At 44.9% G+C, this 14507-nt stretch overlaps 1 protein-coding gene across 1 annotated transcript in view; it reads left to right on the top strand.

Annotated features, from left to right (window-relative positions):
- Window positions 1-7402: 7402 nt before the first annotated feature.
- The window catches only part of LOC311134136 (arf-GAP with GTPase, ANK repeat and PH domain-containing protein 1-like), a gene marked incomplete at its 5' end in the record, with an annotated part of 28446 nt that continues 21341 nt past the window's right edge, over window positions 7403-14507 (top strand). The window contains 3 exons of the mRNA XM_084167729.1: window positions 7403-8564; window positions 13418-13476; window positions 13698-13785. Coding sequence (XP_084023855.1) covers window positions 7403-8564; window positions 13418-13476; window positions 13698-13785 — 1309 coding nt within the window. The remainder of the gene's footprint in view (window positions 8565-13417; window positions 13477-13697; window positions 13786-14507) is intronic.

Below are 14507 nucleotides of genomic sequence, written 5' to 3'. Positions count from 1 at the left end.
GTTCTATTGAAAGTCTGGTGTAAACTGTTGCAAGAATTGAATTCAGAGAACTTATGACAATTGAGCATGAAGTAAGTGTTTGAGAACAGGAAATTATGTGTTTCTATAGAAACCTATTTACAATGACAGAGAGAGGATGCAGCATCACTCTTCCGATAACATGTAGGCCTAAGCCTAAATGACAGAAAGGGAAGGAAGTTACCCTGTACAACCTCTTTAAAATAGGCCCCTGTACTCACTTATTACTGGTAATAGCATTTTTAATAGCTTCTATGGCATGAGAAAATGTGGGGGGTTGGGGTATTGTCAAATGCATATGCAATATGCACATCCAATATTCATACCCTTTTATGGATGCACATAATGTATATTATAAATATGAAGCATTGAGACATTATTTGTTGTTGTGTTATACTTGATCAATATCTGTTAGGAAATTGAAGCGATGTCTAGACTGTTTTCTCCGAAGTGCAGCTTCAAAAACAACTAAATATGAGACGCTCTATTTATACTTAATCACTGAGAGATTCTATTTGGACTCTGAACGACCCAAGGCTTGTCTGAACACTCTGATTCTCTTTTTATCCCATTGTCTCCTCACTTCAGCTGAGAAAGTGGAAGTCCTATATTACAGCTCACTCTGCTTAGCTGACTTCCACCCAAAACCTCCACCCAAAATGTTTTTGTAACTGCCTCAGCTCCTGTACACAACCAGTAGCCATAGAGAAATACATACTCACCTTCCTTTTATCTGACTTTAACAAAGAATCTGTATGATGTGTGTTTAACTAGAGACCAAACGGATTGAGAGAGAGAGATGGAATGCTAATTGCAGAGGTCGAAGTGACCAATGAACCCACAGTATTTAAACACTTCACCCCAAAGTCCACATTTTAGTATTTTTGTAGGCCTATGTCCCAAATGGCACCCTATTCCCTTTATAGTGCACCACTTTTGACCAGGGCCCATGTCCAAAGTAGTGCACTATGTAAAAAATAGGGTGCCCATAGGACACAGATTCAGTTTCTAGCCAGGCGTGTGTCAGGCCCAAGGTTATTATAGTAAACTAAAACTGAACTAAAGATGAAAAAACAATTTTGTAAACTGAAATAAAATAATTAACAGACCCGTTTGAAACTATTATATTTGACTCCAAAACGAACTAAAGTAAAATAAATACTAACATGAATTATGTTCCGTTTTATTTATTTTTTCTTCTAAACTTTGGGCAAAAATCTAAATGGGGTTTTCAAGCTTCTGAATCTGCCGGGTAAATGCTGACAGGAGATGTCAATGTTCAAATAGGCCTAGCTTGTGTATCACTATCACTAGCTATCACCAGGTAACAGGGAAGAAATCCGCTACTTTGAGTCCCTAACACTAGAACTCAAACTAAAGAAAAACGAGTAAATCAGGTCTGAAAACGAATTGAAACTAAACTGAATTTCAAATAAAAATCGAAAAACGAATAGAAATAAAAACGAATATAAAACCACCAAACTATAATAACCTTGGTCAGGCCCCGTGTCAGTCAGCCCAGTACGCTACAGCTAGAAACTGAGACAGGACTGCCAACAGACAGTAGGAATAGAGAGACACTGATGTATCAGTGTGACCATGCTGTGTTGACAGACATTCATGTTCCTTCAAGTGATGCAGACAACACCTTGTATCTCTCTTCCTATACAGTATGTCTTTGTGACTTCTATTGCTATCTATGCAGCCTCATATGTTTTGCTACTGTTTTGGTTAAAGCTGCAATATGTAACTTTTTGGGCAACCCGACCAATTTCACATAGAAATTAGAGTTATAGATCTGTCATTCTCATTGAAAGCAAGTCTAAGAAGCGGTATATCTGTTCTATGTGCGCTATTTCTATGCGTTCTGTTCTTAAGTTTAGTTTTTGCGTCTTTTACTTTCAGTTTTGTACACCAGCTTCAAATAGCTGAAAAGAAAAATTTGATTATTGAAAATACATTTCACAGCGGTTTGGATGCTATAATGATTCTCTACACTTGTTTTGTTTGTTTTGTCACATAAACTGAAATTAGGCACATTTTTATCGAATGTTAGCAACCAGGAAATGACGGAGCGATTTCTGCATATTGTGCCTTTTAAAAATGGTTACCTTTCCTCATCCTTACATCCTTACAGCATTGCACATCAAGCAACTTCCTCTCTTTGGTACTAGTCACGTGTTTGCTTTGATTCTACAAACTGTAAATGTGGTAAAGGATGTTGTTGGATTTACTATTCAATTATCGTATCTGAATCTAACATGAAACAAACCTCCATGCCCTGAACTAACAATCGTGACACAATATAATGAGCAATCAGGTTTGTTGTGCGTTTATGCACGTTGTGGTTACCGATAGCGTGTCCCTGAAAACGTTGTCATGGCAGCGGGACTCGTCGTTGTTGGCCCCATAGAAATATAATTAATTATATTTCTATGGTTGTCCCTATTACCTCTGTCTGTCTGCAGAGCCACTTCCTGCCTCAAGGAGACAGGCAGACAATTTGGTACAGCTTACTCCCTCCCCTGCACCCTACTTACTTCACAAATAAAAAAAATGCTCCTTACCTTCCCCATACTGTTTCTTTCATCACACACTTGTACAGTACCACCTCAAGCGGCACTCCCTGGACTTAACCTAGCTCCTCCACCCTAATTCAAGCACTCTCATCTTCACCCCCATAAATGCACCCGCCCCCGTCTTACCCCCTATCCTCCCTCCTCTCTCTTCTGTCCCTCCACCTTGTGCTGTCATTTAGCCTTTCCTCACAGCAGGTTACACTCCTTGTCATGAGATCTGTCCAAATGTCACGGACACTATTCACCTTGACTACCATCTCTATGAGAGACACAGAGACAGGAGACCACAGCTCACTGCAACACACCCTCTGGCTTCTCTCCACTGGTGTGGCAGTTAGACGATTCTGTTTATGTTATCCTAATCTCCAGTCCTAATCATTCAGATGCAGACTTGTCAGTTGCTCTCTTTGTGTTATTGCAGATCTCATATTTTGCAGTTTTGCGGCAATTAGGCCGATTCGAAACACCCCAGATCTTCTCTCAAGAGCTCTGATTAGATTTCTGAACCCACTCCCCCTACGCGTGCGCGTATGTTTCATTCTGCAGTGTCTGTGTGTAAGGCATGTAGGCACATCATTCCAACCTACGCACTCTTTTATGTGCGTTTTCCATCATGGCATTTGCATTGCAGATGATTCAAGGGTCATAAGCTCTGTGTGTGTGTGTGCCCCCCCCCCCCCACACACACACACACAAACACACACACACACTGCCCGCACCCTTAATGACAGGAGGATATTAATTGTCATTACGATGTCATTATGATGTGTTCCTTTAAGAAAGAGGTCACACCTCAGGAAGACAAGTTAGTACTCTGATGCCGGCAATTACACCAGAAAGCAGAACAGAGCTTGTGTCAATTGTCAGATTAGCATAAGGACAACGGTGGGCCGTGGTCCACCGAGGAAAGGGAACACAGTCTTTCTTTACACAGTAAGGTGGTGGTGGCCTTGATAAATGTCACAGCAGCTAAAGGAACAATGACAACAATGACATACAAACATGACACCACGTTGAATGCTATGGCTTCGTCACCCCTCACTGGAATGTTTGTCTTGTGTGTGATCTTTGAACTTTGATGTGCAGTTTGCACTTGTTGTGTTCAATGGATATTTGATTTATTTAGTTCACAATATGTTTTTACATGCTTTACCATTCAAGTACCTCACCTGTGTGTGTGTGTGTGTGTTCTCTCTGAGGTTCTATATGCAACATTTTGTGTACGTGTCACAGTGTAATTTAAGTTTAGAGGGGACATGATTCATCACCACACTCTGTGGGTGTCCTTCACAGATTTCAGCTAATTAAACAAGTGACACAGGTGGGTAACACCCACGCACACACACACACACACACACACACACACACACACACAGTGAAGCCCCTCCCACAGTGAGCACACAAAACATTCAGCCACGTACATGTAAACACGCATACACATGCTGGATATCACGTGACATGTATCATTCAGTCATGTGATTAAAGGATGGGCCAATTATGATAATGTGTTACAGTTTCTAATATTGGACCTACGCTTCTCTTTATTGTGTGAGTCACTAATGATGAACAAACAAAGTGCGAGCATAATCTCTCTCTCTCCTCATGGCACCTTTTCTTTCATTCAATGTCTGACACACACACACAAACACTCACGGCAAGGAGAAGATAACATTTTCCCCTCCCAGGCCCACCCATGGTTGCGCCCCTGCCCAGTCACGTGAAATGCATTGATTAGGGCCTAATGAATTGATTTCAATTGACTGATTTCCTTGTATGAACTGTAACTCAGTAAAATCGTAAAAATTGTTGCATGTTGCGTTTTATATTTTTGTTCAGTGTATATATACAGTGCATTCGGAAACTATTCAGACCCCTTGACTTTTTCCACATTTTGTTACGTTACAGCCTTATTCTAAAATATATTAAATTAATGTTTTTCCTCATCAATCTACACACAATACCCGATAATGACAAAGCGAAAACAGATTTTTTAGAAATGTTAGCAAATGTATTAAAAATAAAGCTTCACCTTCCAACAGGACAACGACCCTAAGCACACAGCCAAAACAACATAGGAGTGGCTTAGGGACAACATAGGAGTGGCTTAGGGACAACTCTCTGAATGTCCTTGAGTGGCCCAGCCAGAGCCCGGACTTGAACCCGATCAAACATCTCTGTTGAGACCTGAAAATAGCTGTGCAGTGACGCTCCCCATCCAACCTGACAGAGCTCGAGAGGATCTGCAGAGAACAATATAGCGTCTCGAGGCTGTAATCGCTGCCCAAGGTGCTGAGTAAAGGGTCTGAATACTTATGTAAATGTAATATTTCCTTTTTTTTTTCTTTTTTTTTTGCAAAAAAATCTAAAAACCTGTTTTTGCTTTGTCATTATGGGGTATTGTGTGTAGATTGATGAGGGAAAAAAACATTTAAATCAATTTCAGAATAAGGCTGTAACGTAACAAAATGTGGAAAAAGTCAAGGGGTCTGAATACTTTCCGAATGACTTTTTTTGACCCCCTGCAGTACCTCCGCAAACCCCAGTTTGAATATCCCTGGTTTAGAGAGAGAGGGATGAAGGAGACAGACATGTGACTCACTACTGTAATGCCCTGGAGCTCCAAACACCTTGGTCACAGGCAAGCCCACCATGTGAGAGAGGTGGAAGAGATGGGGGGGGGGGGAGTAGGCTGTTGCTACCCACAACGCTTACTGCTTAAGAGGGGGTTGACGGGAACTTTTCTGGAGGGAGATGGAGCTAGTGTGACTGCAAAAGACAGAGAAGAGGGAGAGGATAGAAAGAGCCTTCTCCCCTCTCCTGTCTCTTCCACCTTTTTCCATCTCTCCTTTTCCCTTCCTCTATCTCCTGCATTCCTCTCCTCTCATCCACCTTTAGCTACCCTCCTGTCTGTTCCTCTCTCTCTCCTCTCTACGCATCCCCTCCCTTTTCTGTTCCCCAAGATTTATGACCCATTCAGTTTGTTTTCAAACCACCTTATTTATTTGTTGGTTATACCCTCCCCCACACATACTCTCCTGTTCATTTCTCTCCTATCCTCCTCTCTCTCTCTCTTTCTCTTTCCTCCCTCGCTCTCTCCTTTCATTCATCCCTGTGACGTCTGTGGGATTTTTCAACTATTTTTTTTCCTCCAGTGCATCATCGCTCTCTCCCTCTTTCCTGAGAGGCAGGATGGGAGGGGAGAGAAGGAGAGAGAGAGCGGGAACTGCCCGGAGATTGCCTGAAAAAGAGAGCGTGAGGGAGAGAGACAGAGAGAGCAAGTGATGGGTAGGAGGAGGCAGAGGTTTTTGTCCTCTTTGTTTTGTCTGATCCGACACGAGCCACAGAACGTGTGGGCTTGACCGAGGACAGGCATCTCTTCCAGGACGCATCACCCTCAGCCTTCCCCTCTGTCTGTCTGCCTGCCTGGAGCTGAGGCTGGAGCTGGATTAGCTGTTGGCTAACGGAGAGGCTAGTGGCCCTGAGGAGAGCTGGAGGAGGAAAGGAGGAGGGGCTGAGCTGAGCCAGTGGGCTTGCGCTCTGCTTCACAGACACATTTTATTGACTTGCTAATTGCCTGAGACACCCGGAGGAGAGGATGCAGTGAGGGAAGGGAGGGAAGGAACCTACTGTACATAAGAGTATTACAGGCAGAGGAACAGAGAAACAGTGACTGTGTTCTGCCTATCTGGCCACCATCTCTGCTTCTCTTTGCTGGGGGAATTACAACAGATGTTTGCAGCCTGCCTTTCATTGATCCATGCGACGTGCATACGTGATTCATGCATGACATTAGTGTGTCTTTGCCTCGCATGCAGTCGGAAGGAGAGTCTCGCCACCACACGCTTTGCGACACGTAAATGATTTCCATATTTATGTTTTTTCTCATATTTACCTTCAAAATGTTTTTCCTCTGCTGGGTCAGCTAAAGCGGTTGTTTGCTGTGTTGCCTGCTATGTCTGGTTTGTCTTTACCACGGTACATACCCTTTGGTGTCTGTGACGGTGCGACATAAAAATGGCAACAATTATTTGTTAACCAATCAAATGTAATGGGAATAGGAAAATAAGAAGTTTCTGAAGCGTACAATGGATATTCTTCAATAGAAATGAAGAAATGATCTGAAGAAAAGCTTACAGACTGAAGACTGGCTTGAGGCAGTTCATCTTGTGTGCTTTTGTGGAGTGGGGAACTACGTAGTACAGTCTTGGTGGAGAAATGGACCAAGCTCATTTGTTGACTCTATCATAATTCCAGACTACCCAGTCTCAAACATCAAGATCGTGGAAAGCAATCTCAGATCCCTGGCTTTGGGCTGTATAATTAATCTTGCGTATGGAGAGAGGGAGGGAAAGAGAAAGGGAGGATTGTGAATGAACCCGTGGAGGCGTCCAGTGGCGTCTTTATGCATCAGCAAAGAGGAGGTGAAAAACTACAGTCTAGACTTAATTCAGTAACTTAGCCTTGTTAAGTATGCTCCACTAATTCAAGATACTTTAGAGTGATTCTCTGTCTTGCTTGTGCTGACTCTTGAGTTTTCACATCATGGGTTCAGAAGCCTGAAGAAGCAATCCAGCAAGACTCCAACCACCTCTTGACAAAGTTACCATTCACCCACATCAGACGTATCCCTACGCCAGGTAGTTTGACAGTACCATCTGACTGGTGTCTGGCCTGGCTGTTGTCTCTGTGGTGAAGCCTCCGGCTGTGGTTTGCTATGCCTGTTCCCTGTGGGTCTGTCTGGGTCAGAGCGAGGGCGCTGCCACTCCGCTGAGGTTGGTCTGCCTGTCTTCCAGCCTGCCGCCCCCATGAGCCACGCGGGCACCCTACAGAGACGCACCACCTACCTCATCTCCCTTACCTTGGTCAAGGTCGAGGCTGTGGGGGGTGATGGAGGGTCCATCGGGCCCCAGCCACAACGGACCCTTGCTCTGGGGAGAGCAGGAGTGGAGGGCCCAGAGGATGAGGAGGATGAGGAGCTGAGCAGGACCACTGAGGATGAGGGAGGACATGCATGTCCCGAGGGGGACACAGAGATGGAGGAAGAGGAGCAGGAGGACTTTGGGAGGCCTGTTCAGGAGAGGGAGAAGCCTGAGATGAAGGCGAGAGAGAGTCGTGGTCCAGGCTCCTCAAAAGATGTCACGTTGGGGACTAAGAGCAAGGAGTCTCCCCTCTTACCGAAGAATGTGAAAGACCAAGTGAAGGGACTTGCAGGGGTGTCAGATGTCCCCTCAGTGGGAGGGCTGAGGAGAGAGGGAACCCGCCCTAAAACAGAGCTCTATAGGGAGCCACCCATGCTGTTTCCAAGGGGCGAGGAGGTGATGGGCAACCCAAGCAACACCCTCTCCCGGGGCAGCATGCCCATCACCGTACCGCCCAGGCTCATCCAGAGACCTGAGGTCCTGATGAGGTCACATGCCGGGGGCGGTGCTGTAAGCCGGCGGGAGTTGAGGGAAGCCAATCAGAGTATGCCTCCATCCGCCAAGAGTCTGGACCGCAAAGACAACCGCATAGGGGACCGGTCGCCAATGACAGCTGCTGTGGCTTCCCTGGGACCTTACCGGGCGTCCTGGGCGGACAGTGACGGCAGGTCCACCCTCCTTCGCCAGGGGGCCCCCGTGGGGGGAGGGTTTACGGACGTGGTGACCAGGGAAAGCCCCCGAGGGGACCGGCTGAAGACAGGCTCCACCTCCCTGCCAGCCCAACCCACCCCCCAGATGTCCAAGCCGCCGAGGAAGGGCAAGAGCCGCACTCTGGACAACAGTGACCTGCACTCCCTCTCTGAGGACCTGAAGAAAGGGAAGGACAGCCAGGGTCAGGGGGGGACCACCCAGCGCGCCCCCGCCCGTGACCGCAAGATGCTCAAGTTTATCAGTGGGATCTTCACAAAAAGTACAACTGCGCCTCCCAGCTCCAACACAGCGCCCCCTATCTACACGCCCGTTCAGAGGGGCTCTAGTGAGGAGGAAGGTAAGATATCGTCCATACCCAACTAACCACCATTCCCCCCCACCAGGGCTAGCTGCCCTTCCCATTCCATTTCAGACTTTATTATGGTTTGCCGTACCATCTTACTCTAATGGTTTACACAATGCTAGTGCAGTAAGCAGGTGCTAGTGCAGTAAGCAGGTGCTAGTGCAGTAAGCAGGTGCTAGTGCAGTAAGCAGGTGCTAGTGCAGTAAGCAGGTGCTAGTGCAGTAAACAGGTGCTAGTGCAGTGTGGTCTCATTCCAGATGGTTGTCCATCATCAGTCCCTATTGGCCAGAAAACCTCACACTGTAGGTCAGGATGCACTGTGCAAGGATGTGGTGAAGAAAAGGAGGTTGAAGACCTTGAAGAGAGAGGGCAAGCCTTGGGCTGCGTCCAATATGGCACCCACCCTATTCCCTTTACAGTGCACTACCTTTGTCCAGAGCTCTATGGGGCCTGGTCAAAAGTAGTGCACTACATAGGGAATAGGGTGCCATGTGATGCATTCTTGGTCATAAAAGAAGATGAGGCTTATATATTGGAGTTATTGAATGGCCACTATGCCTCGATGGACCCTCAGAGAGAATTGGAATTACAATGGGGAAATTGCATTATGCATTATAATCCGTTCACACATAGTCACATACTGTATATAATACAGAAGATATCACTTGAATGATGATGCATTCATGTGATACAGTAAAATGAGCACATCCACTCAAAGGTCCAGTTGGGTGTTAGGCATGAAAGAGGTTGAATAAAGAGAGAGGACAACCTGCATACGCTTCTCCTGCTCCCAAGAGTAATGGTTCCGCCAATGAAAACCTACTTGGCCTAAATTTCTCTCCAACTCCAAGCAGTCACAAGAAAACGTGAGAGAGCCCACCGTAATCAAATATTCAGATTTCACTCTATTTTGCGAATGTGCTGTTGTAGACGTGTGTGATGAAGGAGTATGTAGGATTGGTGTAAGTGCTGAATAATTTGTCAGGAGTAAGTGGGACATGAATAATTAAGGGTGGGAGTACACAGAGCTGTGTTCTTCTGAAGGGGAGGAGTGAGGGGGCAGGGGTGAGGGAGGGAGGACGGAAAGGGACCCTTCCTGCTCTGCTTGCAGAGTTAATCAACATCCAAATCAAACCCATTAACTCAATGACTCCACATTGGGATTGGGTGAACAAGAGATACAAAGCCATTTACATTTTGGGGGGCATTTCAGTTTGATTGCAAAATATTTTATTGCAGATGGTGTCAATCAGAGTTTGGGTAAGGTAATTCAGTTCATGAAAAAAATCAACATTTTGGGAGATTTTCAACGTTTGAATTGTATTTTGTTAACTCAGTAAATATGATGTCTGTCTTATATCCATATCATCAATATTAATCAATATAGTATGTGTGTTGATTTACAATTGTGTAAATGTGTTCACACACACACACACACACCACTGTATGTATGAGAGCATTTATTGTGCTGAGAGCCAGGCAGTTTCTGGAAGAAGGGTTGCCATGGCAACAGCAAGCGGCAATAGATGCTATTTGGTTGGCGATGTGACGCTGGAAAGGGGGGGTTAGAGAGAGTGGGGTAATGGAGAGAGGGAGATACCGATAGACATACAGACAGACAGAAATTGTCCGGTGGGGGTTGGGAAGGGTACCAGGATTTTGTTTAAATGTAATCTCTCCTGAGAGCAAGAGTGGAAGAAAGTGGTGGCTGTGTTACCATATTGTCACTGAGGTGTGGCTGGTGCGCACAGCAAAGCACAGGCAATATATAATGTGTGTCTGTGGAGACTCCCTCACTGCTGGTGTGTCCCCACAGAGAGAGGATTCAGTGTCTGAAAGGATCACACTGTCTGACTGGAGTTGGCTTCAACACAGCTTTACCTCCAAAGGCCCTTTTGATTGAGGCAGTGTCATCATTTATATGGCCGTTTGCATGTGTGTGTGTGCGTTTGTGTGTGTGTGTGTGTGTGTGTGTGTGTGTGTGTAAGAGGCTGTTTGTTGCCCAAATCAGGAATATGTCCACAGTTGTGTGTGCGCGTACGTTTGTGCTTGTGTCCATGTACAAGCGTATGTGTGTGTATCTGCAGCCCTGCAGAATGAATCTGCTTGTTCATCTTTTGAAGCTTTTTATTTCCCATCCATAACTTCAGTCTTCTTTTAAAGGGGAAGTTTACATAAAATCTAACATTTCCCAATTGATTCCATACATTGAAACTACACTGAATAAAAAATAAACGCAACATTCAACCATTTCAAAGATTTTACTGAGTTGCATTTCATATAAGGAAATCCGTCAATTGAAATAAATTCATTAGGCCCTAATCTATTGACTTCACATGACTTACATGTGTACAGATATGGATCTGTTGGTCACAGATACCTTTAAAAAAAACTGTAGGGGCGTGGATCAGAAAACCAGTCAGTATCTGGTGTGACCACCATTTGCCTCATGCAGAGCGACATCTCCTTCGCATAGAGTTGATCAGGCAGTTGATTGTGGCCTGTGGAATGTTGTCCCACTCCTCTTCAATGGCTGTGCGAAGTTGCTGGATATTGGCGGGAACTGTACATGCTGTTGTACACGAGCATCCCATACCAGAGCATCCCAAACATGCTCAATGGGTGACATGAGTATGCAGGCCATGGAAGAACTGGGAAATGTTCAGCTTCAAGGAATTGTGTACAGATCTTTGCAACATGGGGCCGTGCATTATCATGCTGAAACATGAGTTGATGGCGGCGGATGAATGGCACGACAATGGGCCTCAGGATCTCGTCACGGTATCGATACATTTTCATCGATAAAATGCAATTGTGTTCGTTGTCCGTAGCTTATGCCTGCCCATACCATAACCCCACCACCACCATGGGGCACTCTGTTCACAACGGTGGACATTCCTGCAGTCAGCGTGCCAATTGCACACTTCCTCAAAACTTGAGACATCTGTGGCATTGTGTTGTGTGACCAAACTGCACATTTTAGAGTGGCCTTTTATTGCCCCCAGCACAAGGTGCACCTGTGTAATGATCATTCTGTTTAATCGGCTTCTTGATATGCCACACCTGTCAGGTGGATGGTTTATCTTGGCAAAGGAGAAATGCTCACCAACAGGGATGTAAAGACATTTGTGCACAACATTTGAGAGAAATAAGCTTTTTGTGCCTTTGGAAAATTATTTCAGCTCATGAAACATGGGACCAACACTTTACATGTTGCTTTTATATTTTTGTTCAGTATAGTTAGGTGGAGTTTTCTTCTCCCCCTCTCTCCCCTTGCAGTCTAACCCTGTGTTGTTTAGGGTCCCAAATGGCACCCTATTCCTTGTATAGTGCACAACTTTTGACCAGGGACCATAGGGCTCTGGTCAAAAGTAGTGCACTATATAGGGAATAGGGTGCCATTTGAGATGCACACAAAACCTTGTAAAGGAATTTCACATTTATTCTATGTGTGCTCTACTGCATATTGTATTCCCATTAGTCTTCAGGCCAACATCTGAGCAAATGCACTCTTAGGTCCTGTGTGGCTCAGTTGGTAGAGCATGGCGCTTGCAATGCCAGGGTTGTGGGTTCAATTCCCACGGGGGACCATTACAAAAAAGTATGAAAATGTATGCACTCACTACTGTAAGTCACTCTGGATAAGAGTGTCTTGCTGAATGACAAAAATGTAAAATGTAAATGTTATTGATTGACTCTGTCATGATGAGGAATGGGATTGGCATCCACTTTCAGGATCTTACAGGACCTACTAGTCCTCTTCTTCTCTGCTATGCAGTAGTGTGACTTGACTTGATCCTCTTGGCCCCCATGTGAGCATAGGGTGTCCTCCATGAATCTCCACCTCCCTCTTTTCTGTGTGATGGCTATTGCGTAAGTATATAGATAGAAAATTATGTGACTTCAATACAAGTCTCTACTCATTGGCAGTTACCTGTTGTGAGGACCCCTGTCTGTGCTTTTCAGATATTATTGAACACCTCTGGGTGATGCAGTGAAATAACATTTACCCAGTAATTATGATGCTCGGAGGACATCCAAGTTCTCATTCCACTGTGGACACAGAAATGTTCTCTCTCTCTCTACACCTCATTTTTCAGCTTTCTGCGCTGCATCAAAATGATGGTGAAATCTACTGAGGCTTGTGTTTTGGATGAATAAAACTTTTGGATGAATAAAACTAATGGAGAATGTTTGGTAATCATCTCACATACACGCTCAGGCACACATACGTACACACACGTGTACACAAACACGCGCACACACACAACCACACACACACTGGCACGCTCGCTCTGCCTCCGTCCACAGAGCTGCTAATGAACTTGAGCCTCACTACTGAGCCTGTGCAATTAATTTGCACTCGTCCTTCGCGGCTCTACCTCATTCACTTGCTCCCTCTCTCCGTCTTCCCTTCCCCCCTTCCTCACCTAACACTGTAGTCTGTGCCATCTGGACCTGTGACAGGGTGCGTATGGCGCGGCACGGCATTCCTCACAGCTTCAGAGTGCTGTAGAGCGAGACGGCCGGTGACTTTGAAAGTTTCCCCTGTTCTAAGCAGGCTGTAGACAGGAGGCAGAAAGGGAGAGGGAACACGTGATCACGACATTGACCTTATGTTTTAATCAGTCTCCCTCTCTCTCTCTCTCTCTCTCTCTCTCTCTCTCTCTCTCTCTCTCTCTCTCTCTCTCTCTCTCTCTCTCTCTCTCTCTCTCTCTCTCTCTCTCTCTCTCTCTCTCTCTCTCTCTCTCACTCTCTCCTCTCTCTCTCTCATCTCTCTCTCTCTCTCTCTCTCTCTCTTCTCTCTCTCTCTCTCTCTCTCTCTCTCTCTCTCTCTGTGTCCACAGCGGCGTGCGCTAATAGTCAAGAATGGACCTTCAGTCGAACCGTCCAAGAGCTCCGTCTGGTGAGAGTGATGTTGTTGTCATTGCTGTTGTCATACCGCTGGAATAGGAAATGGGTGTAGTCTTGTTTCTGCTTCAACAGAGACAACGACAGTGATAGTGTATAATGGAATACTGTTGATGATAATAGTAGTAAATAGAAGTAGCTGTTGTAGAGTATGATTAAACATGTCACTATATTAGAAAGAGTGGGGTAAACATATCCTTCTGTGTATGTGTCCAGGGGGTGTTGGGAGGTCTCCGCAGTGGGAAGTCAGCCCTGGTCCACAGACACATGAGCGGGAGCTACCAGCCCATGGAGAACCCAGAAGGTGAGTTTGACACAGCGTTAATTTTGGCACTCTTTTTTTAGATTTAGTCTTGTCTTAGTCATTTTGACTAAAATATCATTACGTTTTAGTCAAAGTTTTGTCATTTGAATAATGATTTAGTCTGGTTATTGTCAAAATGACAAAAACAGTGGGCCATTTTAGTCAACTATAAATGCATTTATTTTGCATCATTAACCTATAGTAAACATAAATCACTGACTTCCATGTGCACAAACATACTTAGCCTTGTCCTACCAACATATTGTTCTGCATAACATCCTATCGCATGATTCTCTTCCCAACAGCCAAATTTAGCAGAAGAACACCCCTTGACATACTGCAGCTATATTATAATCAAAGTTCTGTCATAAGTAGTGGTCTGATAGGTTGCTGCAAACTAACTAGCTAGCATTACCAATCTGTTATTACCTGAGCGTATATATTGAGATGATGCACTTTCAGATGTCTCTTGAGGTTGGTAGTATTTTTCCGCATCAGCTTGTGGGTGCAAACACTGTCTTCCACCTAGCTATATTAAGATGAATGTACTTACTGTAAGTCGCTCTGGATAAGAGCATCTGCTAAATGACTCAAATGTAAATTGAGACGTTGCATTCGGTCTTGTTTGAATCAACACGATAATAAAGTGGCTCCAAACATTGCCCCTTTGTTTTTTATTCTTTGGTGCTTTTTACCCCTTTTTCAGTGGAACCGTCCAAGAG

Source organism: Coregonus lavaretus (assembly GCF_964263955.1).
Source record: "Coregonus lavaretus genome assembly, chromosome: 8".
NCBI classification, from domain to species: Eukaryota; Metazoa; Chordata; class Actinopteri; order Salmoniformes; family Salmonidae; genus Coregonus; species Coregonus lavaretus.
This window is presented reverse-complemented; position numbering and strand designations above follow the sequence as displayed.